Below are 26,838 nucleotides of genomic sequence, written 5' to 3'. Positions count from 1 at the left end.
TTAATTTGTTCAGACAGTGTGCTAAGTTCTGGGAAGCAAAGATAACTAAACCATGCTCCTGCTCATCAGGAAACCTCTTCCATAGTGAGATCAGGCCCACGTTAGAGTATGTAGATGCTGCAAAGGAAGGAATAATCATTTCTATATGGTTGGGTGGATGGCATGGGGAAAGGCTCCGAAATAGTTTTTCAGAGTAAATGACAGCTGAGAGTTTCTTTTAATTACACTGGAGTATCTATTCATAACTGGGGAATAAATACTATTACTCAGATGAGACTATTTTTCTATAATCATACAGTATTTGAATGACTATGGGTTTGGTCATATTAATTATTTTTCAGATACTACAAATCTGAGACGGGATCTTGCTCTGTTGCCCAGGCTGGAGTGCAGTGCCATGATCTCGGCTCACTGCAACCTCCACCTCCTTGATTCAAATGTTTCTCCTGCCTCAGCCTCCCAAGTAGCTGGGATTACAGGTGCATGCCACCATGCCCCGCTAATTTTTGTATTTTCAGTAGAGATGGGGTTTCGCCATGTTGGCCTTGCTGGTCTCAAACTACTGGCCTCAAGTGATCCGTTCTCATCGGCCTCCCAAACTGTTGGGATTACAGGCGTGAGCCACCACGCCTGGCCATTTTTCAAATATAATTTTAATTTGGATGCCCCAAACCAGCATCACTCATGTTTAATTCCATTTATCAATGAATGTAATACTAAATGTAAAATAACACTAACACATCATGATGGAAAGTTACTTTGGTTGTGAAATATGAATTATATTTAAAGTTGCTTCCTAACTTTTATTTTTTTATTTTGCATTTTAGATGAAAGAGAAGATGTTCAAAAGAAAACATTCACAAAATGGGTAAATGCACAATTTTCTAAGGTAAGAATGGTTTGTTACTTTACTTTTAAGATCTAAGTTGTGAAATTTTCAAAATGGACTATGTACCCGTGCATCTTAAAAATCCATTTTATTTTTCTCATAGTGTCATTTTATTTTAGCTGTGCAAATCTGGGAATATTATGTTCACTTTTATTTAAGGAGTAAGCAGCAGAAGATATGGCAAAGATACACTAATTATATAAAATGTATATCTTTGATTCTTCTAGTTGTCAGAGTTTATATAGCTGCAATCTTCCATCAAGTAGCTAGAATATGTCACACAGTAGAAGAAGATATGAAGGAATTTTATTGTGAAAATTATCATTTTTTTGTCCCTCTTGGTCTTTACCAAGTTCAAGAAAAACAATGTAATTGCTTTGGGTGTATTCAGCCACTATAATTTAGAGCATATTTCAAATGATTAAAGACAATAAGTTCATCTTGTTTTTGTGCAGGCTTCAATCCATACTCTTAATATTTACTTACTTTGCAAATACTACTCAATTTCTAATCAATAGCACAACTCTAGATGATTATAAGTGAACACAGAGCAAGATATTCTTACCTTGAAAACTAGTATTAGGAATAAAATATATGGAGATTTATTGGGATGTCAAGGTTTAAAAGACTTGCATTTTAATTATTATTCTTGATTTGGGTAAATCAATCAAATGTTTGGTGAGCCGGTTTTCTTATGTTTCCATCATGAATGTTTGTATATGTATATATTGATTGCTTAATTGAGACAGCAAATCTAGATAATGGAAAAATAAAGCTAATAAAATATGGCCCTTAAACCCAGTGCTTTAAGAGTGGCATAGTTTTGATAATGGATATTTTGTTTCTTATTGTAATGATTTAAAGAGTCACTAAAAGTGAAAATTTCTACTAAAATGCCTGATGCTCTTAATAGCTAGGAATTACTCCCTCTATGGGTCTGATTTTGTAAAAATCCTGATAATGGATCCAAAACAATCCACTAGGAGATCCAATCTCAAAAGTTCTCCCTTTTCTATGACAAACATTTTTAGAATATCGTCTATTCTTTGTGGTATTTGGTAGCAGAATGTTGCCATGTACTCTTTAATTTAACTTACTGAATTTTAACTGATAAAAGTTCATTTTATTTACTTGCTGGATAATTAATAAATTTCTATTACAGACATAAACAGAAACATGTATTTAAAAAAATTTTTTTAAATCCTCAACTTTTTTAGCTAAGTGAAATAAAATATAACAACACAAATGTAGAAGAATAATTAAAAAATAAACCCAGGATATTTAGGACAGGTATTCATAATTCTCCGAATATTTATAAGATGGTTATATATAGTTTAATTGCTGTGTATACTGACATCACTGACATTTTTAAGTTTTGGAATTCTGAAGCAGACGAGATATATTTTCAAACAAACATACAGACAAATCAGAATTGTGAAGAAATTTTCTGAAATAATAAATGTAGCAATACTCTGAATCTTTGAATTGAACTAGAGTAATTTTTAAAAGGTGTGTAAACATGACAAGTACAGTGTATCCTCATTCCCACAAATTGAAATAGATCTTTGCTCTGTGCATTAACCTTTTCCATTATCATTTATCACAACTCACCTGTTAATATACAAATCAAAGCTTCATATCCAATCCATCTCTACTTATATATTGTTAGCACTGCCTCAGAGCAATTCGGTATATTTTTTTCTGTCCTTATGAATGCCCATATCTTAAAAGTAAAATATTCACATATATGAGTACATTTATTGTTTTCTTCCAAAATGTTTGCATCCTCTAATTCAACTCACACTTTTCATTTATATTACAAATGTTCTCCCTAATTCTGTTATAATTGATCAGGAGACTCACCATCCTTTCAAGTACAGAAATTCTATTATCAAGCATCTCCTAGGTGTCAGGAATAGAAATAAAAGTTTACAAAGACAGAGGAGAAAACTTATTTAAAGGTAAAATGTATATATACGTGTGCACTAACTTCTAATTTTGAGAACTTGAGAAGAATCTTTTTTCTTATTCTTTTCTGTCAAAACTTAGCTAAGTGACTACATTATTTTAGACACTTTTGAAGAAGATGGGAATTTAGAGGAAGCTAGTTGATTCAGTTTAAGCCACTTGGTGATACCAAAAGATAAACATAATTGTGATATATATATCATTTTGCAATTTATTGTGTCGCTGCACACCTTTCAGCAGAATTCTAGCCCTGTAGGATACACAAATTAGTTGAAGTGGAATCTCCTGATCTCATGGAATCTGCACAGTTATTTGGGAGTTTTTGGTTAATTGATGAATGGAGTAGAACTGAGTGGGCTCAGTGTGGGTGGTCTGAGAAAGCAGTAATCTGAGCTAGAGGGAATCTGGTAACCTTTATGAAGAAAACTCTAAAATGTAAGCCCATCAAAGGCAGGAATGTATATCTTCTATATAACCTCATTGTTTATTACTAGTGCACTATATAAATATAATAAATATACTAGGCCAGTAGTACAAATCATTAAATGTATGCTAACTTTAGAAACAGAAGAAAAACTGAGTGGAAAAATTGTGTTGAAGAAGACTTTAAAATGAGAAAAAAGGCAATGAAAAATTATCTGTCTGTGTGGTAAATTAGACACAGGCACACACACATTCATACAACTATAAAAATGCCTCACTAATAAATCTAACTCATATTCATTTTTACAGTCGTATTAATGTCTATCTGTGTCTAATTTACCACACAGACAGATGATAATTTTTCATTGCCTTTTATACACACATTTATATAATATTTGTAAATTATAGAGAGACAACAAAATATTTCCTTGTTATTTTGTAAAGCTATGGAAGGGATATTTTAAGGAAATAAATGTGATTAAATGTATCCTTGTTGTTGTGGCATCATTTGAAGCCAAATGTGTCTTTGCAGTAAATCTAACTGATTTTCCACTTTCCCGGTACCGTTTTAAAAATAAGCCCTATCTCTTTTTAAAATAAGTCTTCTATTAACCTTTGATTCCAAAAAATTCTACTAGAATGTGATTTATCACATCTATTATATAGAGATAACTGAACAATATTTATCTCCACATAAACACAAAACCATTTCTAGATAAGATTAATTCAGGGTAAATATTCTTTCCATGTAATTTATTTATATGTTATAATCCTTTAAAAAGCCTCATGTATACTCTATGACAAATATAATTCACATTATAAAAATCTTGCTCATCCATGCAAGCTTATTAAAGGAAAGTACAGTTTTGAAAACATGACCAAAAATCATTTTGTCATAAAATGTGCTTAATGTTTGTGTTTGAGAAAAAAATTTATGGGAAAAAATATTTACTGCTATATCAATTGAGAGAGATAAACTATCTCCCAATGAGTGATGTGATGGCTTTGATCCTATACTGAATTTAGTGATCATCATTATTTCCATACTTCACTCTTCTGTCTGATTTTTTCCCAACATAGTATGCATGTTTGACTTAAATGAAGTAGAAATGCATAATTAGTTTCATCTAATGTCTTCACAAAAGCCCGTGATATGATAGTGTTCCTGGACCAAACTGAAGGTTGGGCTGCTTATTCTTGTGGCCCAATAACGAGATGCAGATGAACTGGAAAAGGGAGGAGTTTTTATTTCTTTAACTGGTTACAGGGAGAAGGCCTGGAAATTATCCCCAAACCAACTCAAAAGTATAAAGTCTTCCAGAGCTTATATACCTTCTATGCTATATGTCTACATGTAAGTGTGTATTCATCTAAAGACATAAATGATTAACTTCTTCCCATCTATAACTAAGATCTAATTTCTGAAGACCTTCCTCTGGAGCCTCAGTAAATTTACTTTATCTAAATGGGTCCAGGTGCTGGGATGATTACCCTTAACTTATCTCCTGCTAAATCATGGAGTTTGGGGGAGTTCCTTCAGACCCCCAGTAAACTTGTTTGTGGAGTCCTGGGGAGTTTCTTCAGACCCCCAATAAAACTTTTTTAATCCTAAAAGGGTCCTGTTAAGAATTCCTTCATTATCTTGTCATGCTTCAAGGCCCAGGAAAGGCCTGGGCAAAACTCTTGGTGGGCTTTTGTTACCTTCCAGCCTTTGTATAAGGGCGCTGGCTCTGTCAGCTTTTAATATTTAACTTCACCACTCAGTCAGTGCTGAAACAGTTGTCGTGGAGGCCTGCGTTAGTGAGACCCGGCCTGCCACAATAGTTCATTTACCTCTTCATTGCTGCAACATGTATGTCCACATTAAAAAGCCAGGACTCACCCTCTTTGGACAACATCATGTGATAAAATAAATTGAGATGACATACTTTTTGCAAGATTTATTTTTAATTTACCTTTTAGCCAGCATGATAAGCATTATGTAGTGTAAATTAACACTAAACTTGTGAGTCAGTAAAGTAGGCTTTCTTTTTTTAACTTTAAGTTCAGGGGTACACGTGCAGGTTTGTTATATAGGTAAACTTGTGTCATGGGGGTTTGTTGTACAGATTATTTCATCACCCAGATATTAAGCCTAGTACCCATTAATTATTTTTCCTGATCCTCTCCCTCCTCCCACCCTCCACCTTCCGATAAGCCCCAGTGTGTGTTGTTCCCCTCTGTGTGTCCATGTGTTCTCATCATTTAGCTCCCACCTATAAGTGAGAACGTGCAGTACTTGGTTTTCTGTTCCTGCATCATTTTGCTAAGGCTAATGGCCTCCAACTCCATCCATGTCCCTGCAAAGGACATGATCTCATTCTTTCTTATGGCTACATAGTATTCCATGGTGTATATGTACCACATTTTCTTGGTCCAGTCTATCATTGATGGGCATTTGAGTTGATTCCATGTCTTTGCTATTGTAAATAGTGCTGCAATGAACATATGTATGCACGTCTTTATAATAGAATGATTTATATTTCTCTGGGTACATGCCCAGTAATGGGATTGCTAGGTTGAATGGTAGTTCTGTTTTTAGCTCTTTGAGGAATCACTACACTGACTTCCACAATGGTTTAACTAATTTACTCTCCCACCAACAGTGTATAAGTGTTCCATTTTCTCCACAACCCCACCAGCACATTATTTTTTGATAAAGCAGGCTTCTTTACACTACTGTCTACCTTAGGAGAAAACATTATATCCATACTTTAATTTATTTGAAATAAAGGTAAATATAAAATTGAAATTCTCTGAGTCTTATTTTTCTTATATGTTCATGCCTACTTGTAACAAAACATATATTAAAGGACATCATAAATAGTAAATCATATAAACACAAAATATTCCCATTTTTGTCATTATGTATTATATTTTCTGAATTGAATTGAAAAATGCATATATTTATGAAATTTTTTTCTACTGAATCTCTCCTTCTTATTTACTTCTATTATTTTCCATGCTGTTACCTGGTCTTCTTGAGAACATGACATTTTAGTTGTAATCATTGTGTTCCTAACTCCATAATTTTATGATGCTATTGAAATGCACATGAATTTTAATTCTACAACCTAGTTTGTAATAAGCCATATTTCCTTGTTTCTCTACATTGGATGCTACATTCCTGTAGCAACTAGTAACCCCAACAATCTGACTGGTGAGAAATTCAATCTCCATAACATTTTGCATTCTTCTACTTCTTCCCACTTCCATTCCGAAGGTCCAGGTAGAGTCCAGAATACTGTAAGTGTCCTGGTTTTCAGTGCATTTTGGTCATAGCTGATATGCTTAATAGCCAAGTAAACATGACTACATAAAGGACAGCTTGTCCACAATGCGCTGCCTTGCTTGAACACAGAAGGTTTTGCTGATGATGCTCTGTGCTTGGTATCTGGCCTCTACAGCCATTTAAGTAGGTTGTCTCAGCACAACATTTGGAAACTCTGTAAAGGGAGTAGGATGTTGGCCTTCACAACTTCATCCCTTTCCCTGTGTTTGAGGAAGCTCATTAAACCTCTCTTTAATCTGACTGATTGCAAATTTCCACTGTCCCCATATTCCAATATCCTGTTCAATTGGGACAATGTATTAATCCTTAGTATGAATCTAGATTTTCAGAACCAAAGTTTTTGATGGGTGATTTTCCTCTGGATACTTGTTCATTTCTTTATTGATTATGGTTTTGGTTACCTTCTTGGCATCAAACAGGGAAAACAGAGCATTTACTCATGTCTTATTATCCTACTACACTCTGTATGCCAATTCATGTCCTCAACACGTACACACAAACGCACACACACGCACGCGCACACACACACATACACACACCCAGTAAACATATTCTATATTTAAATGAGCTTAGAAGTTTTTTTAATAAAAGGATGATACTGGGACAAAGTGGCAAAACATTATTTCAGTGAAGGAGGTAACAATATATACTTACCTCTCCATTGTGTAAGTTAATTCTAAATCTGTATATAACTAACACATTTATATATAACTATTGTGCAATGTGCCTGCTTTAACAGAAGTAATTGAGCAGAGCTATTGTGCCATGGAAGGTTTTACAAATGACTCCTGTGCCCCTGGCTTCCTGTTTATTTTTATCTGATAATAGGAAGAATTAAATCATTAGAGAAGATGACGTACAGTGAACTATGTCTCTCAATGCTGATGAGCAGCCTGTACAAGACTTTGGCAACAATTGAATTATTTAGTGCAATTATTTTGGAGAGATGAATATTGATACAGGAAACTTATAGAAATCCTCATTTCAGAAATAGTGAGGATTGGGAACTCTTTGTTTATGTATACCATGATGTTAAAAATCCTACTGAAAATTGTATGTATATGGTTAGTTGCTCCAATAATCATATGATACGAGTATTCAAGATGAGTAAAATGTGAATTTAGGTGGCTTGCTCACAGTAAATAGAAGAGATGAAGCTAGAACCCAAGAAAATGGACTCTAAAACTCATGATGCTTCCATGCCTATTATTGTTGGGACAAAAATTCCACGTACCCAATAATGCATTTTTGGGACACATCATCAAATTGCTAAGTCCTATGAGAAGCAGGCAGGGGGGTTGGAGACAGTGAAGACTCAGTAAGAGGCAGTATTAAATGCTTGCTCACTCACAGAGGATTTAATCTACCTTTGAATGTTTAGTAACCCCAAAATGCAACCATTGTTTAGGAAGTTTTTTAGTTGATTCTTTCTGAATGATTTCTAATACAGACGCCCCACAACTTGTGTGGTTAGGTCCCTATAAACCCATCATAAGTTGAAAATATCAGAAGTCAAAAATGCCTTTAATATACCTAACCTATGAAACAACATAGCTTAGCCTACCCTACTTTAAATGTGCTCACTTAACACTGTCCTAGAGTTGGGCCAAATCATTTCACACAGACCTATTTTATAATAAAGCTAGCTCATGTAATTGATTGAATACTGTACTGAAAGTGAAAAACAGAATGCATGTATGGGTACTCAAAATACAGTTTCTACTAAATGTGTATCACCTTGCACTATTATAAAGTCAAAATATCTTAAGTCAAGAACTGTTTGTATTTTAAATGTTAATATTTTTACATACTGAGTTTTGGTGAGTGAAGTAGTCTTAGTTTTCAGTGTACTTATCTAAAATGGATATTTTCATTTATAAATACTGCTTTTTATTTCTACTACTCATAAACAAATTATTGTGTTTAAATGATAATTTGAATATTAAAACAGTTTTATACGAAATTCAAAATACCACTTTACTGGCATGTGAACTCCCTAACATCTACACTTGGTGTTAAGATGACTTGTCGAATGATGTGTTTGTGTTTGGAATCAAGATGATTATACTAAATGGTTTAATCTACTGAGAACCATTCCCTTGAATGTTTTCCTGAAACAATCTTTGCAAAGTACCTAAGTAGCAAAGGATATTACTCAGTTAGTGAGACAAAAATGGATTGTGATAGGTCTCAGTGTTTTTATTAAAAGATGAATCACTTATTGTTAATAGTAAAGAAGTTTCTTAGAAGAAATACGTTGTTGTTTATCAACCCAGTGTTACTGAGATCTTGACAATTCCTTTTAGAAGGTAAATGTTTTGGTCTCTAAGTTACCATGTCCTGATACAAGAAAATTGGAATTATTGATTACACCTGTATTTTCTGGAGTGGTCTCAGTGCCAAGCATATTTAGCTTGCATATGTAAATATTTACCAGTTAGCATGATTGTTGCTAGCAAAAAACACCAATTCTTTATGGCTGATGGGCCAATCCATTATTTATCTGATTTTATTTTGCTTTCTAGCAAAACAACATATATGGACATTAGTGAAGTATTTTTATTTTGGAAAGAACAATTGACACTCTGGTACCATCCTATCAGAGATATATGTTTACTAAAATAACCTTTCAACATTTAACAAATACTTATTGAATGCCAGCTGTGTGCTAATCATACTGTCATACAGTGATGAAGGCACAACCCAACATGGTTTTCCCTCTCCAAGAGATTATCATCTCAGAAAGGAAACAATTGCATCAACAAATAATTAAAATAAAACATAATCTTTAATGCAGTAGAAATGCTGTGGGAACATAGAAGACAGAATGACTAATTGCTTGGAGAGGATAACAGCTTTTTAAAAGATGGTGACATATCTGGTGTTGTCTACGCAGAGACAATTTCAAGAAAGATGAAGGCAGAAGGAATTGCATGTAGAAATGTGTAATAATCAAAGAAGTATGACTTGTCAAGTGGATAGTAGCAAGGGAGATCTTTGGGAGTGAAGAAGAGAGGTTGTGAGAGGGCATATAATGCCATTCTTGAAGAATTATATTGTTGTGGGGCTGGTGGAGCCAACAATAAGATAATGGCTTAGTCATGTTAATTTGCAACTTCTGATTGAAGACTGTGAAGCTCTAAAACAATAGGCAATGATAGAAGAATTAGACTGCCCCACCACCACTAATGCTTCATGCAAAATTTGGTCTGAAGTCTACCCTTTACATTTGGCAATAGACGTAGAGACCTAAAATGGAAAAGCAAGCAGGCTACCATTTTTGCAGGGTTGTTTGATACCGTGCACACTCCAAAATGATGCAGCAAAATGCATTGGAATTACCTAGAAAATGTGTTAAAACATGGATTGCTGGGGCCCATAGTCAGAGTTTCTAATTCCATAGTTCTAGGGTGGGACCCAGGAATCTGGATTTCTAACAGGTTCTCAGGTGATGCTGATGCTGACGGCCAAAGAACCACACTTTGAGAACCACAGCGTTAGAATTTCAGTAATTTAATCAGGTCTGTAGTAGAGAATGTTTGAGGAAACCCCACCGAGGAATTTATTGAACCCTCAAAGGGGAATGACCTTTTTCCAGTTGAGAATCACTGCAAGTACTTGATTTAAATTGGGATTTATTTTGTGGGGACGATATTCAAAAACTGAACGAGTTAAAAGACTAAAAATCCATCAATCTGATACTGATTGAGCATTCTTTGTCCAAAATGTTTGAAACTAGAAATGTTTCAAATTTTGGATTTTTGTTTGGAGTATTTGCATTATACTTACTGGCTGAGCATCTCAAGTCCAAAAATCTGAAATCCAGAATGCTGCAATGAGCATTTCCTTTGTGTGTCATGTCAGCCCTCAAAAGGTTTCTGATTTGGGAGCATTTTGGATTTGGGATTTTTGGATTTGAGAGGCTCAACCTATACCTATTTTTTAAAAACGTGTACATATATACACATATACACGTATATGTGTACATATATACACATATGTACATATGTACATAGATACACATATATGTACATATGTACATATATAGTTTTAGGTTATAAGACTTAAAAATACTTATCTGATTGATATATATGATATTTTTTAAAATCCTAGTTATTTTGTGGTTCAGGGAAGATAGGCGATGAATAAAGATATTAATATAATTGTGTTCAAAGTTTAGAAAAAAACAGTTTGTTGAGGCATTACTATTGACTGTATCTGCAAATTTCTTTCACTGTAATCCTTTCGTGGGCAATTATATATTTTTCTTAAGAATAAAACATTTCCAATTGACCTGCAGAGTCTTTCAATCTCTCTTTTGTACTTTACTTTGCTTCAGCAGAAAGATTTCATTTTAGTGACACCCTGAAGGTCTTCCTCTGTGCTTCACTTAAGGGTGTTGCATTTTTAACCTTACCAAGATTCCTGTGGATTCCTAGAATTATATTTCAAATTATGATCATGGTAGCCAGAACACAAAGAATTAAGATCTAGTCTGACAGTAACGTACTGATATAAGTTCGACTGTAGAAACTTCTTTTGTAATGCACATGGAGGGCAGACTTGTATGTATCTTGGAACAAAAAAGGTAGAGTATGGTTTTTAAAAGGGCTTTGCTTTATTGTATCCTAATTTAGCTAATTTCGCTATTCCAGTTCTATATGCAGACATAAGTAATAGTAAAAATAGACAAAAAGTGATCAATAAACAAATGATCGCATTCAGTCTTGTCCAGAATTGTGGCCAGTTGATGAGCGCAAACTAAGAGAACTTTTCATTAGAAATGTGTGAAGTCACTCTTTGGTTTAGTATTAGCTGTCTTTTAATGAGCACAAATGAGAGTTGCAGATGGATTTGCTAAATGTTTCTTTCTTTGATTTAGTTCACCTGGCCTGAAGAAAAAAAAATGTCTTCAATCTACAAGGTCTGTGGAGAGTACTTTTCATAGGAACTAGTCCTATTAAAATTACCTGCAATTATTATGTCAGAGAATAAATATTTTGAGTATTCTATCTGTATTTGAAGTTCTTAACCTTTACAAATAATTTATATTTAAGGAAACATGCTTTGACAGAAATGCACATGAAGTCTACATTCTCTATTTCATATCAGGTGCTCTAGTGTTTTGAATATAACAGTTAAGAGATCAAGTCCCTTTAATCATAAGGCCCTGTTAGCTAGCGAGCTAAACCAAAGAAGGAAACATTTAGCAAACTATCTGACGTTCTCTGTATTTGTTTGTCAACTTGTTTGTTTTTTCTCTCTGCAAGTAGAATATAGAATTTCAGAGAGTGACAAGTGCTAAGAGAAAAAATAAAGCAGGATAAGGGTAGAATAGGGATATTTCAAAGGGTAGGTTGCTATTTTATGTAGTGGGTCCTGGAAAAGCCTCACTTAAGAGGCATACAAAAAACCTGAAGGAAGGAAAGGAGTGAATCTTTCAGGTGTCTTGGAGAAGAGAGTTCTAGGCAGAGGGAAGAATATGTACACTCTGAGGAGGGAGTGTGTGTTTGTGGGACAACAAGGGAGTCAAGATGGCTGGTGCAGTGACTGAGGAAGAGCAGTAGGAGCTACAAGTGGAGTGGCATTAGAAGGACAAATCAGGTAGGGCCTTACTGACCATTGTAAAGGTCTTGGCTTGTACATTGTGGGAGATTAGGAGATTTTGAGAGTTCTGAACAGTAGACAGAAATAATGTAAGTTAGAATGTAGGATGTAAAGGTAGAAGTAGAGAGATGAGTTAGAGGATAATGTAGTAATGAAGGCTGGGTGTGTGAGTGTGGCTAGGATTAGGTTGGTGTCCATGGATCTGGGGAGAAATGATCAAATTTTGGATACATTTTGAAAGTAGATGAAACAGGATTTGCTGATGGACTAAAAATGGAGATTGAGAGAGTGGAGAAAAACAGTTTTAGCTTAAGCAAAAGGAAGGATGGGATGGTTATTTACTGGGATAAGAAAGACTATTGCAGGAGAGAGTTTGGTGGCAAAGTATAGGTAAATTTCCCATGGGAAATCATTGAAAATAATTTTAGTTTTAGTAGGTTTTTATGGAAGGAGTATTTATTTTCAACTCCTAAAATTTATCCTCAAGAGCAAGAATAAATACATTTATCTCTATTAAAAAATAAGGAACAATGAGAGATGATACAAGTGCCTCTAGCATTGTATGTGTGTGTACAACCAGTGAATGTTAACTTGTAAATCCAGTAGCAGTAACTTGATCTTTGTTTCTCTTCTGATCCTATAGAGTGCAAGGTCTATGTCTACATTCATTTTTTGCATGTAGATGTCCAGTTGTTTCAGCATTATTTGTTGAAAAGGCTATCTTTGCTCCATTCTATTGCCATTGCTCCTTTGTCAAAGATCAGTAAACTATTTATGTGGGTCTATTTCCACACTATTCTGTTCTATTGATGTATTTGTCGATTATTTTGCCAATACACTGTCTTGATTGCTATCATTTCATAGTAAGTCTTGTAGTCAGATAGTGTCAGTTTTCCAACTTTGTTCTTCTCCTTCAATATTGTGTGGGTTATTCTGGGTCTTTTGCCTTTCATATAAACTTTAGAAACAGTTTGTCTATATAAGGCAAGGTAACTTGCTGTGATTTTGATCGGGATTGCGTTAAATCTATAGATCAACTTGAGAAGAACTGACTTCTTTACAATATTGAGTCTTTCTATCCATGAACACTGAATATTTCACCATTCATTTAGTTCCTCTGATATCTTTCATCAGAGTTTTGTACTTTTCTTGTAAATTTTTTACATTTATTCCTAAGTATTTTATTTTTGAAAATGTTAGTGGAAATGGCATTGTGTTTTACATTTCAAATTCCACTTGTTCATTGCTGGTATATAAGAAACAATTGAATTTTATATATTAATCTTGTATCCTGCAACTTTGCTGCAATTGCTTATTATTTCCAAGAGTTATTTTTCGATTCTTTCAGATTTTCTACATAGATGGTCATGTCATCTATGAAGAAATACAGCTTCATTTCTACATTCCAATAGATATGTCTATTTTTTTTGTCTTATTGCATTAGGTAGGACTTCAATATGATGTTGAAAAAGAGTGGGAAGAGAGACATTTTTGTCTTGTTCCTGATCTTCCTGAGAAAGTTTTCATTTTCTCACCACTAAATAGGATGTCAATTATAGGTGTTTTTGTTCATTTTTTTATATTGTCATGACCTTGTTTTACAAAATACAATTATTTCTCTCCTAACTTTCTGTGGACCTCAATTGTAATTTTCCCATAATTCTCTTCTGCTTGCATTGCTCGTGTTTTCTGTCTTCCCATTTGTTCTTACTTGTTTTATTTTGAGGAACCGTTTCTCATTATTGAAGTCATTCCTCAAATTACAAGTGATCTTAGCTTTTGGTTTATATTTAAGTGTGAGATAGTAACATTTGATAAAATTAAAAACTATTTCATGATTAAAGTACATTTAATATAAAACAGAATTGAATAATTTTGTTGACATATTATATATGCGTGTGTGTGTGTTTGTGTGCGTGTGTGTGTTTGTGTGTGTGTAAAGTCCAAAAGTCTGTACATTACTTAAAGAAGAAACATCTGATGCGTTCTGGATAAAGACAGGAAAACCATATGAGTACTACAGCTACCTCCATTAATACTTAACATTGTGTTGAAAATATTAGCCATTGCAACCAGACAAGATAAACCAATTCAAGGCAAAACAATTGCAAGCAGCAGTAATGGGATCCCAATTTACAGATATAATTGTTTACCTCAAGAGATCACAAAAAACAACAATATTAACAAACACAAATATGAACACAAACAAATACCAAGAAAATAATTTAGTAAGTTAGCAGACTATAAAATTTACAGGCAAAATCAATAAAATTCATTTTATAGATAATGAGCTAGAAGTTTTTATGGGTGGTGCACACCCATTTGCAACAATAACAACAACAACAAAAACAAGAAACACATTTAACAAGAAATTTCAATACCTATGTTTAAAACTCTCCTGAACAACCCAAAAGGAAATCAAGGAGAAAGATGCGCCTGATTCCTGAAAAGCATGGCTTAACATTATAAAGTAAACTATTGTTTTTAAGTTAATGTGTAAATTAAAGGCATTCCAATATAATAAGTAGTATTTTTTTCTGGAGTTGGATGAATTGATTATAAGCTCTATATAAAAAAATACATAAGTAGTGGCCGGGCACGGTGGCTCACGCTTGTAATCCCAGCACTTTGGGAGGCCGAGGCGGGTGGATCCCGAGGTCAGGAGATCGAGACCACGGTGAAACCCCGTCTCTACTAAAAATACAAAGAATTAGCCGAGCATGGTGGTGGGCGCCTGTAGTCCCAGCTACTCGGAGAGGCTGAGGCAGGAGAATGGCGTGAACCCGGGAGGCGGAGCTTGCAGTGAGCCGAGATCGCGCCCCTGCACTCCAGCCTGGGCAACAGAGCGAGACTCTGTCTCAAAAAAAAAAAAAAAAAAAAAAAAACCACAAGTAAAAATAACCAGAAAAACACTAAAAATAAATATCGATGAAGGGATAGGGAAACATAAAATTATAAATTAAGACTTAGGGAAAACTATCATATTAAATTTAAATTTTCAATAAAAACTAACAATTTGTTAAAATGTGTTTTGTAAAAATATATTTCTATCAACTGGGAAGGTCTGGTAGTAATGAGTATACCTAGCATGCAGATGTTCATTTCTAAGTCTCATTCCACATTGAAAGAAACCACAGCTCATTAGAAGAATATTTGATACTTCATCCTGGCCAAGGAACATAGTGGGTGAGCTTGCAACCTTTGTTAGAGCCAGAAGGCAAGGAAGTACTTCCCAAAATTTGCTAACATCTTGAGTTGTTCATTTTTCTTCTCCTGTTCTCTTTATGCTTGTAGAGTTTTGCCTTTTTAAAAGGTTTTCTTCCTCTCATTTTATGGAAAGGCTTCAAATAATTTTTAAAACATATTTATAGATGTTCGTACTCATATATTTTCCTGATACTGAAAGAGAAATTTATGCATTTAGTAACAATAAATGTTGGCCTAGATTTTCTCTAATAGTCTCTTCAGTAATCTGGAGCATTCTCTATCTCCACAAAGGATGGAAATGTTTGATTTCAATATGCCAGTTTTCAAGTAAATTTGATTTAGTTTCTATCTTTTAAGAATAAAGTAAAAGCAGAATGCTTTATATTACTGACTGTAGTATCATAACTTACTTCTGAAACATTGAATACAATTTTGGAATGTCAGCAGTATCCTGTTAATATTTAAGTATGCCTCACTATATAATATGTGCATACATTCTGGAAGAAGCATTTAAAATGAAGACTGTTTCTAATAGTATATTAAATGAGCTATGTAAGTAGAGTTTTATGATAGCCAATATTGTGATTTATTCAGAGACTATTTATATAAGACATTTCAACATATCTGCTAAAGAACAAACCTATCATCTAAGTCAGTAAACCAATAATTTGAATTAAAAAAGGGACAAAAAGAAAATACGAAGCAACTTGAAAGATCATTAAATATACTGCCTGATAGTTAAGATTCTAAACAGTTACATTATATGAATAGTTTACTGTATATTATATATTTTCTATTTCCACTTTTTTATAGGTAAGCTAGTCAGATGTCTCAAGTTATAAAATAATAGTGCTAACTTATAAAAGAAATGCTACCTTTTTTCCACTCCCCAAAATACACAAGATTTTATTCTTCATAAATTATAACATTTGCTGTTTGTTTTCTGTGGTTGAAAGGGAAGTACAGGAATGAAATAATGTATTTTGCAACAACTTGGATGGAACTGGAGGCCATTATTCTAAGTAAAGTAATTCAGGAATGGAAAACCAAACACTGTATGTTCTCACTCATAAGTGGGAGCTCAACTATGAGGATGTGAAGGCATAAGAATGATATAATGGACTTTAGGGACTCAGGGCAGGGGGAAGGGTAGGAGATGGGTGAGAGATAAAAGCCTACATACTGGGTACAGTGTATACTGCTCAGGTGATGGGTGCACCAAAATCTCGGAAATCACCACTAAAGAACTTACCCAGGTAACCAAAAACCACCTGTTCCCCCAAAAGTATTGAAATAAAAAAATTTTAAATTTTGAAAAATTAAGAAAAGGAAGTACATTTTCACGTGTTGCTCTGTTTTAGTATACCTGGCGCAGAGGTCCCTGAGGAATTTTTTCTTTTTCTGTTTCTTTTTTTTTTTTTTGAGAAAAAAATATCACACATTCGAGGCAGGAGAATAGGGTCTGGAGGAAGGGAACCTAAGGCCATTTCACGCTGACTTCCCTAGAACTAAACTGAAGGCAAAACCCTAACTTTCCACGCCAAGGTAACATAAGGACCAGAGGCTACGCCCTTTGCAAACTCCCACCTTTTCTGTGTAGCAGATGGGAAATCGGCTGTCCCCAACCAATCAGACTGATTGCGGTCCCAGTCTTTGCATAGAAGTGCAACTTTGTAACTTCACCTTAGCCTCTGATTGGTTGCTTTTTGCAACCAATCAGATGTTTGCACAGGAGTGTGTCCTATGTAACTCTACTATAGCCTCTGATTGGTTGCTTTCCACAACCAATCAGACCAGTTGCAGGCCACCACTTCATTTATGTGGGGTGAGCATGAAGTGGCCAATGGGAAACCTGTAGAGGGTATTTGGACCCCAGAAGATTTTCTCTATCCAGGCACTTGAGCCACTGCTCAGCCCGCTCCCACACTATGGCGTGTACTTTCATTTTAAATAAATCCCTTCATTCCTTCCTTGCTTTGTTTGTGCATTTTGTCCAATTCTTTGATCAAGACACCAAGAACCTGAACACCCTCCGCTAGTGACACATTGATATGATCTTATTATATTGGGCTGATAATTCACCTACACTTTTACCTTCTGAATAGAAAAAGCACTGGATTAGAGATGTATATATCTAGGTGCTGGGATCAACTATGCCATTTGCAAAGTACCTTACTTCTTGAGCAAGAAGGTAACCAAAAGATGAATGAATAGGCAATATAATTTCTTTTAAAAATGAATTAGTAAGCTTTTGTGGTTACAACAAGAGGACTGTTTTGGTTCTTTCACAATTTTCTATAGTAAAATTTGTTAGTATTAAAGTATAATGTTGATGCATATATTTTTAAAAGATATAAAAGTAAAGATTTTAAAAGAGAATTAAAAAGGTTTTGAGGGAACTGTTTTAGATTAAGTAAGATAATGAAGAGAAACAATGCTTAAAATTTTAGCAAAAAAGACTTATGAGAAAAGTCAGAAGTACTGAAACTGTCTAGCCAAAGTAGAAAATAAACCAAATGATACCTTTCTCATATTAGTTATTTGAATGCTTTCGTTTTGTTTTTCTATATTTTATATTCTGTTAGACACTGTCTTTCTTGTTTTCAACCAATTCTTTTCTACGTAACATTAGACAGTGTCTAACAATAATACGTAAAAGAAAAAAGTTGTAAAGAAACCTCCCACATTTTCTCTTCAAAAGAAAAAAATAGTCTGAGAACTCTGAATGTCTAAAGTCCTTGTATAATAATGGGAAATGGAGGATGGTTTATGAGTGTTTTTCAGGATTAGCAAAAGACTGACAAAAGCGTGAGTTTATCAGCAGGAAGTACATATAGTCAGACTTATAGACTGAAACTGTTCCTAAAGCTGTGTGTCCCTGTTTTAGAACTATCACCACAGTCACTGAAGCCCTGGGCAATTCACAGACATTGCAAAACCACCACAGTCCCTGAAGGCCAAAGAATGAGACACAGGAGTCTTTTATCATTTCATAACTCAGTGTGCCCATTCTTCCTAATAGGCAGGACCCAGCATCTGTGGTCCTCAATACAACCGTTTAGAAAGTCACATTGTAGTCACTCCTTTTGCTTGTTCTGGCGGGGACTGAAGTTGGAGCACAAAAAATCTTGTAAAATTCAGTTCCTATATCAGGGTGTTTTCCCCCTTTTGATCATGAAGTCATATGTCCCATCCTGTATCTTAACAGTAGGTGATTATTAGAAGAGTACCTGGCACACAGTAGATTTATAATAAAAAATGGAATAATTAGAGTGCCTAGCACACAGTAAATTTATAATAAAAAATATAGAATAATTAATGATGAAGAAATGAGTGGTAGATGTAGTAGAATAGAAAGATACATAGGAATCCTGACAAGTTTGGCAGCACATCCAATAGAAATGTATTGCAAAAAGTTTATATAGTATTTAAATTTCTTATAGCCTCATTTAAAAACTGAAAAGAAACAGGTGAAGTAATTTTAATAATATTTATTTAACTATATGTAAAACAAAAATATTATTTCTTCAACAGGTAATCACTATATAAATTAGTATTATTTATTGCATTATTTATTGTACCACCTCTCTAAAATCCGTTGTGAATTTTACACTTCTAGCAAATCTCAGCAACACAGGATAGCCACAATTCAGGTGCTCCAAAGCCACATGTGGCTAGTGGCTACCGTATTAGACAGCATAGCTATAGAGGGATCTTAGAATATTCTGACTAGGTCAGGAAGGGACTTTTGTCACCTCCACCAACATCCCATGGGTCAGAACCCAGTTATACCGCTAAACTTAATTGCAAAGGAAACTAGAAAATGTAACTATAGAGGAATCTTTAAGAAACTATTGGTCAGACAACCTAAGTGTAATGTAACAAGATATTATCTAAAATCTTAATTTGAAACAATTACATATAGTTGATATAAAATGCATAAAATAGGGAAGGATGTACTATTTTTGAAGCCAGGTTCAAAGTGTATATAATGAACACTATCGAATAAAGCATGATTTTAAAAAAATTGTGAATTGAATAAAAAAAATGTATAGTATATGTACACTCTATTATGTAAACTAAAGTATGTTTAGTATAAAAACACCCCATACTAAAACTCCTTTCAATACTCCAAAGCAGTAAGAAAAAAAACACAAAATATGTATTTACCAATCTTAATAGTCTGGCTTATAAACTGACACAGAATTCGTTACATGATCCCTGTTTGAACGTTGTGTAAGACTAGCCCAGGAAATGATATGGAAAAAGGAATGAAAGGTAACTTTCAATGAAGTTACATAGGAGAGTGATCAAAAGAAAATATGACTTTTTTTCCTTCACTCAACACATGTGTACGTGACGCTTCGAGTATGCAACAATGGATCTGTGCTCAAGTCAAATGCACAGACCAGAAACAGAAATTGGTCAGAAGACATTTCTTTTCTTTTCTTTTTTTTTTTTTTTTTTTTGAGATGGAGTCTCGCTCTGTCACCCAGGCTGGAGTGCAGTGGCACAATCTTGGCTCACTGCAACCTCCGACTCCCTGGTTCAAGCGATTCTCCTGCTTCAGCCTCCTGAGTAGCTGGGACTACAGGCACGTGCCACCACACCCGGCTAATTTTTGTATTTTTAGTAGAGGCGGGGTTTCACCATGTTAGACAGGATGGTCTCAATCTCCCGACCTCGTGATCTGCCCGCCTCAGCCTCCCAAAGTGCTGAGGTTCTGCATTGGTCATCAATGTTTAAACATGTTAAATGTAACATGTTACATTTAAGTAACAATACCTACATAATCATGTAAGTACATTCATTGCCAACTTAAAAGGGAGCCTTCAAAGCAGAATTGTCAGAACTTTTAGCTTCCCTGGGCCACACTGGGAGAATTGTCTTGGGCCACACATAAAATACAGTAACACTAATGATAGATGATGAGCTAAAAAAAAAAAAAAACTAAAAAATATCTCATGATGTTTTAAGAAAGTTTACAAATTTGTGTTGGGCTGCATTCAAAGCCGTCCTGGGCCTCATGCAGCCCATAGGCTGCGGGTTGGACAGGATTGCTTCAAAGCTAACATTTTTTCTCCAAAATTTTCCCTACTGCTATCGTGATCAATTTGTTCCCTCTGAAGTGACTGTGATTTTAACTGAGATATTTTTGTTTGTTTTCTGGTTCTGCATCTATAAATCCTACGAATAGTGTAAGGACACTGAATTTCCAGCGACTTCTGTTTTAAAGGTTCACACTTCAAACTATAATATGTTGCGTAATTACTGGAAAAGTGTCCTAAAGCTTCCATTATTAGCCTATAAACTATAGTTTTGGCAGAGACTTTGCCCACCATCTTGTATTACTAGCGGTGTGTGCCTTAACACTTAGTAAGTGCCCAAGAAATATGAGTGTTAGAATAAAGTCATACATATAAGAAATTCTTTACATTGCTCAACTACTGGAGAACATGTTGTATGTAGTGATTATTTTTAAAAGCATTATAAAAAGCATTTCAGTTTGTTGAAGCATCTCAATAAGTTAATTAAAATACACAGAATGAATAAAACAATTAGAATATATATGTAGCATTTGTGTGCATGTGTGTATATATAAACATATATATGCATATGTGTGTGTGTGTGTATATATATATAAATAGTTAGAGAACTTTAAAGTAATTAAAATCTGAATGTGGTTAGCTCAAGTCAGGTAAATTTGAGAAAATCTTTACAAAAGCCATTTGCTCACACTAATCACTCTCAGGTTAGTTGTTCATCAGGTAAACAATTTGCTAAATAAACATTTAAATAAAAGAAACACATTGCATAGGGAAAGAAAACATAATTTTACCTCTACCTTGGTTTTTTTTTTTTTTTTTGACACCGGGTCTCACTTTGTGGCCCAGGCTGGAGTGTAGTAACGCAATCTTGGCTCACTGCAGCTTCAACCTCTTGGGCTTGAGCCATCCTTCTACCTCAGCCTCCCCAGTAGCTTAGCTACAGGCATGCACCATCATGCCTGGCTAATTTATTATTTTTTTTACTTTTTGGAGAAATGAAGGTCTTGCTATGTTGCCAAGGCTGGTCTTGAACCCTTGAGCTCAAGTGATCCTTCAGTCTCAGCCTCCCAAAGAGCTGGGATTACAGGTGTGAGCCACTGCATCTAGCCTCTACCTTTATTTCTTAACTGGGACTTCTATAACAAAAGAGATATCAACAAGAAAAAAACTATAAAGTTTACTAACATACATACCTCATGTATACATGAAAGATATATAAGGAAAACTGAATAAATTTCTCTAACAAAGAACAATACGTGTTTTGAGAAGTTACAAGACAAGGGAAAAGGACCTTGAGTCTCTCTGAGTGGCCAATTGCAGGAAGGCAAATATATGGGAAACTAATGGTAGATAAAGGCTAGTTAAGAAAATTTGTTATGTAGATTCCTCTGATGTAGTCTCTGGGCTGATAAAGATCTAAAGTTGTCATTGGTGATCAACCTTTGTCCTTTCTGATAGAGAGGAGAGGATGGACATCTTTGTAAATGTATGTACTGTTTTCAGGCAAATAGTGGGAGGGCAGAGAACTTCTTATATCTGCTTCTTCTGAATTGCCTTTAGCTCAAAATAGTCCTATGTCGAAGTGGCATATTTTGATGAACATAGAGAATGGAGTAATAGACATTGGAGATTTCAAAAGGTGGGAGGGGCCGGATGCGGTGGCTCACGCCTATAATCCCAGCACTTTGGGAGGCTGAGGCGGGCGGATCACGAGGTCAGGAGTTCGAGACCAGCCTGACCAACATGGTTAAACCCTGTCTCTACTAAAAATACAAAAATCAGTCGGGCATGGTGGTGCGTGCCTGTAATCCCAGCTACTCAGGAGGCTGAGGCAGGAGAATTGATTGAACCCGGGAGGCGGATGTTGCAGTGAGCCAAGATCGCGCCACTGCACTCCAGCCTGGGTGCACAGGGTGAGACTCCATCTCAAAAAAAAAAAAAAAAAAAAAAAAAAAAAAAAAGAATGGTGGGAGGATCTCAGGTACCGCAGAAATTTATACGCCTACAATGTACCCACAAAAATTAAAGATACAGAATTTTTTAAATGGTGAGATTGTGGCAGGGGAGTGAAGAGTGAGAAATTACCTATTAGGTACAATGTACACTATTGGAGTGATGGTTACACTAAAAGACCAGACTTCACTGCTATCCAACATATGCATGTAACAAAACTACACTGTTACCTCCTAAATCTATAAAAATAAAAACAGAAAAAGGCAAATATACACATGCTTTCTTAGAGATTCATTCATCTGTTTTATTTCAGTGAATGAAAACTTTTGACAGTGGCTAACCTTGAAAATATGTTATTAGAACATGTTTTTCTTTCTCCATTGTGCCCTATGAGCACAACTTGAGAAATCCAGCAATAAAATGCAAGCTAGTTTTTTTTTTTTTTGAAACAGAGTCTTGCTCTGTCGCTCAAGCTGGAGTGCAATGGCACTATCTCGGCTCACTGCAACCTCCACCTCTGAGGTTCAAGCGATTCTCTTGCCTCGGCCTCCCAGGTAGCTGGGACTACAGGTGTGTGCCACCACGCCTGGCTAATTTTTTATTTTTGGTAGAGGTTTTGCCATGTTGGCCCGGCTGGTCTCGAACTCCTGACCTCAGGTGACCCGCCCGCCTCTGCCTCCCAAAGTGCTGTGATTACAGGCATGAGCCACCGTGGCCGTCAAGCCTGCTTTCTTAAAAGTGACATATTTTGGGATGGCATATTTAGGTCTCCTACAGTTGGCAGGGAAATCTAAAGTACTTTAATATCCTTATTCATGATACTTTCAAAAAAATGGAATTTGATGCCTCAGAAAAAATACTAAAACTTTCATAAAATATTAAAATGTACTATATTACTTTTTTAAGTAATAGGACTTATAAATATTTATTTTTAAAATTTGTAAATATTTACCATCCACCTTTGATTCAACATTTTTTTCTCATTATTTTATCGAAAAATGTCTATTGAGACCTTTAAAATTTGTATTTTGTGGCACCATATAAGACGTGATTTATGCTCCTTGTCATTATTTAATCGTCAAAATGATACTTTATCTTTGCTTAAATCAGCGTGGGTACATTGAACAAGGTTTGAGAGCTACTCTGTAGGACTGAGTCATTAGCCTGTAATTTTACAGCAGATCAAGTACTATGTTTTCATCACTTGGAAAAAAAAATAATGACCTTGCAATTGACTCTTACATTTAACATTTTTATCTCAGCTTTATCTCCATTAAATATAACTGTTTGCACTGACCACATAAGAAACCAGAAAAATCACTGGATCACAGTTTAATCTAATTCAATTTAAATCCAACCTAGATAGCTATAATTGGCAATTTACCATATCAAAGGCCAGAGTTAAGTTACACTCAAAATTGTGTTGATTTGGAAGTAATTTGCCTTAAAATTTCAAACATTATTCTGGGGGTACTAAAGCTCTTTCAAGAGTTTACTATATGGTACCTAGTATTTTCCAAGTGTTAGATGATTTATGAAGTCTACATTATTACCTAAAACATCCAGTGTTGTAACTACCGTACAAGTCTATGAATAGACCTTATTTCACTTGGCCTATTTCAGGGTACAGGATCACAGCCTTCTTCCGTGGCAATATGCAGGCTGTTCCTCAGCAACGATTTCTAGTATTGTATGAAATAATCATACTTACAATACTAACTTCTTGCTTCCCAATGCCAAGAACACTCATCTTGTTTCTATTGAATAAGGTGACGGGCATGATAGAAGCAGGGCAGAGCCAAGTCCTGACATTAACATTTCAAGTACAGAGAAATTCATATGAGAAAAATGGACAATGAGGGCTTGTTGTCCGTGACTTTTTGTTCCATGAAAAATATGCCTGTTAGCAAAATCACATAACTAGGAATTTTAGATAAAGTTTCTATGTACATTATTTAAAAGAGTGCTTTACACGGCATTTAAGTTAAAAAGAAAGAAAAAACATTCACATTAAGCCTAAAAGTAACTAAAAAATCATAGAACAGAGATGTCTTACAAATGGCTAGCCTTTATTAAGTGTCAAGCATTGTTATAATGGATTTGCATGGGTTCTTTAATTGTATTCATTTATTTTGGTTTGGTTTGGTTTGGTTTTTGAGACAAGGTCTCACTTTTTTGTCACTCAGGCTGGAGTGCAATGGAGTCATCCCAGCTCATTGCAGCCTTGACCTCCAAGCCATCTTCCTACCTGAACCCCCAAGTAGCTGGGACTACAGGTGTCCGCCACCATGCTCAGCTAATGTTCATATTCTTTGTAGAGATGGGGGTCCCCTATGTTGCCCAGGCTGGTCTCAAACTCCATAACTCAGGCGATCTACCTGCTTCAGCCTCTCAAAGTGCTGGCGTGAGCCACGGTGACTGACCTTATTTATTTATTTTTAATGAACAAGTAACAATTGAGTAATTTATGGTGTACAATGTGATATTTTAATCTATGAATATATTACAGAAACATTCAATCAAGCTAATTAACATATCTATCACCTCACTATCTTAAGTTTTGTGGTGAGAATGTTGTACACTCTTGGTGGGAATGTAAATTAGTATAGTCATTTTGGAAAATAATATGGAGATTCCTCAAAAACCTAAAAATGGAATTACCGTATGATCCAACTTTCCTACTTCTGGATATATATCCAAAGATATTTTAATTGGTATGTCAAAGATATATGTGCACTCTCAGTTAATTCTTAAAGCAACGTATTGAGATAGACATTATTAGTATCCTTATTTTACATATGACAGAACCAAAGCAGAGAATACTTAAATAACTCATTCAAGGCTAAACGGAGAAAGAATCAGGATTCTTTTTCATGTTTTCAAGATTCCCAAGTTCAAATGATTAAATAATCTATTGGTTTTTTTTTTTTTTTTTTTTTTTGAAATTGGGATCTTCCACCTTTTTTATATTTGTTGTTAATGGGATTTAGGACCTATCATCCCCAAATATGGCACCTTGGCATTTAGGGAAACAGCAGAAGTGAGAAAGTCTCTGACCTTCTCCCACCATTTTCCTCTGAAGCAGATCAGAAAAGAATTATCTGGCCTTGCTCTGAAGTAGGCCATAAGACCCCTCATGTGTCCCATACTCAAAGGAAAGGAATGTCACACTGGGACACAGAGAAGACTGAACAAACAGGCTTTGCTACATTCCCCCCACCCCAACTTTATTACCATTAGATTACACCCATTTGTTCTCTAATCATACTTGTGCCAGGTTGTCCACTCTTCATCAAATTTAGCATAAAAATACGCAGGTCTCCCCTTTTTCTTTAGGTATTCATTTCTGAATGCTCCTGTGTCCTGGTGTCATTTGTAAAATTTATATTAAATATATTTGTATGCTTTTCTCTTGTTAACCTTTCTTTTGCTATAGGGGTCTCAGCTATGAACCTTGTGATAGGTCAGGAAGTAAATTTTTTCTCCCCTGCATTGTTCACAATCCAATTTAAGAGAAAAAGTGAGCACCCTTGATGATCCAGTAACCCCCAAAACACACATACACACGCAGAAATAAAACAGTAGTTTTATAAAAGATGGCATTTTTAGTATACGTAGCCACACTTTAATAATTTTATTTCATTGTTTTCTATTTGATTTTTTTTTTTCTTTTTTTGAGATGGAGTCTCACTCTGTTGCTCAGGCTGGAGTGCAGTGGCGTGATCTCGGCTCACTGCAACCTCTGCCTCCTGGGTTCAAGCAATTCTCCTGCCACAGCTTCCCAAGTAGCTGGGACTACGGGCGCACACCACCACGCCTGGCTAATTACTGTATTTTAGCAGAGACGGGGTTTCACCGTGTTGCCCAGGCTGGTCTTGAACTCCTGAGGTCAGGCAGTCCGCCCGCCTCAGCCTCCCAAACTGCTAGGATTACAGGCAAGAGCGGCCGCGCCAGCCCTCTATTTGGTTTTTTACATTAATAGCAGTTATGACACATAAACGGGTTGTACAGCTCACAAATGTCTTGACCTATAGCTTGAAGAGCATTTGTCTAAATGATTTGCTCAAGCTACTTACTCACAAATCCAGGTTCTAAAGTTAGGTTTTTTGGTTTTACAACTGTAGGCTTTTTCCTCTTGGTTTTTTAATTGTGTCAGTCCAAAAATTCTTCATGTCTAACTTTTCTCCATATTAGCTATAAATCAGAATAGTTGGGAACTAAATGGGAGCTTTGCCAAAGGGGCAATCCGTAACTACTATGCATTGGTCTAATATTCAGTAAAATAAATTGATTTTAGTAAAATTCACTGCATATTTTGCATTTTACTCAAATTCAATATAAAATACAGATGGTTTTTTTTTTTTTTTTTTTTTTTTTTTGAGACGGAGTTTGGCTTTTGTTGCCCAGGCTGG

At 35.1% G+C, this 26,838-nt stretch overlaps 1 protein-coding gene across 4 annotated transcripts in view; it reads left to right on the top strand.

The window, feature by feature from the left end:
• The window catches only part of DMD (dystrophin), a 2,284,432-nt gene that overhangs the window by 326,037 nt on the left and 1,931,557 nt on the right, over positions 1-26,838 (top strand). For all 4 annotated transcript variants that reach the window (XM_063634262.1, XM_063634265.1, XM_063634264.1 and 1 more), the window contains exon 2: positions 828-889. In XM_063634262.1, the coding sequence (XP_063490332.1) occupies positions 828-889 (62 nt within the window). The remainder of the gene's footprint in view (positions 1-827; positions 890-26,838) is intronic.

The sequence above is a fragment of the Symphalangus syndactylus genome, chromosome X (assembly GCF_028878055.3).
Source record: "Symphalangus syndactylus isolate Jambi chromosome X, NHGRI_mSymSyn1-v2.1_pri, whole genome shotgun sequence".
Lineage (NCBI taxonomy): Eukaryota > Metazoa > Chordata > Mammalia > Primates > Hylobatidae > Symphalangus > Symphalangus syndactylus.
This window is presented reverse-complemented; position numbering and strand designations above follow the sequence as displayed.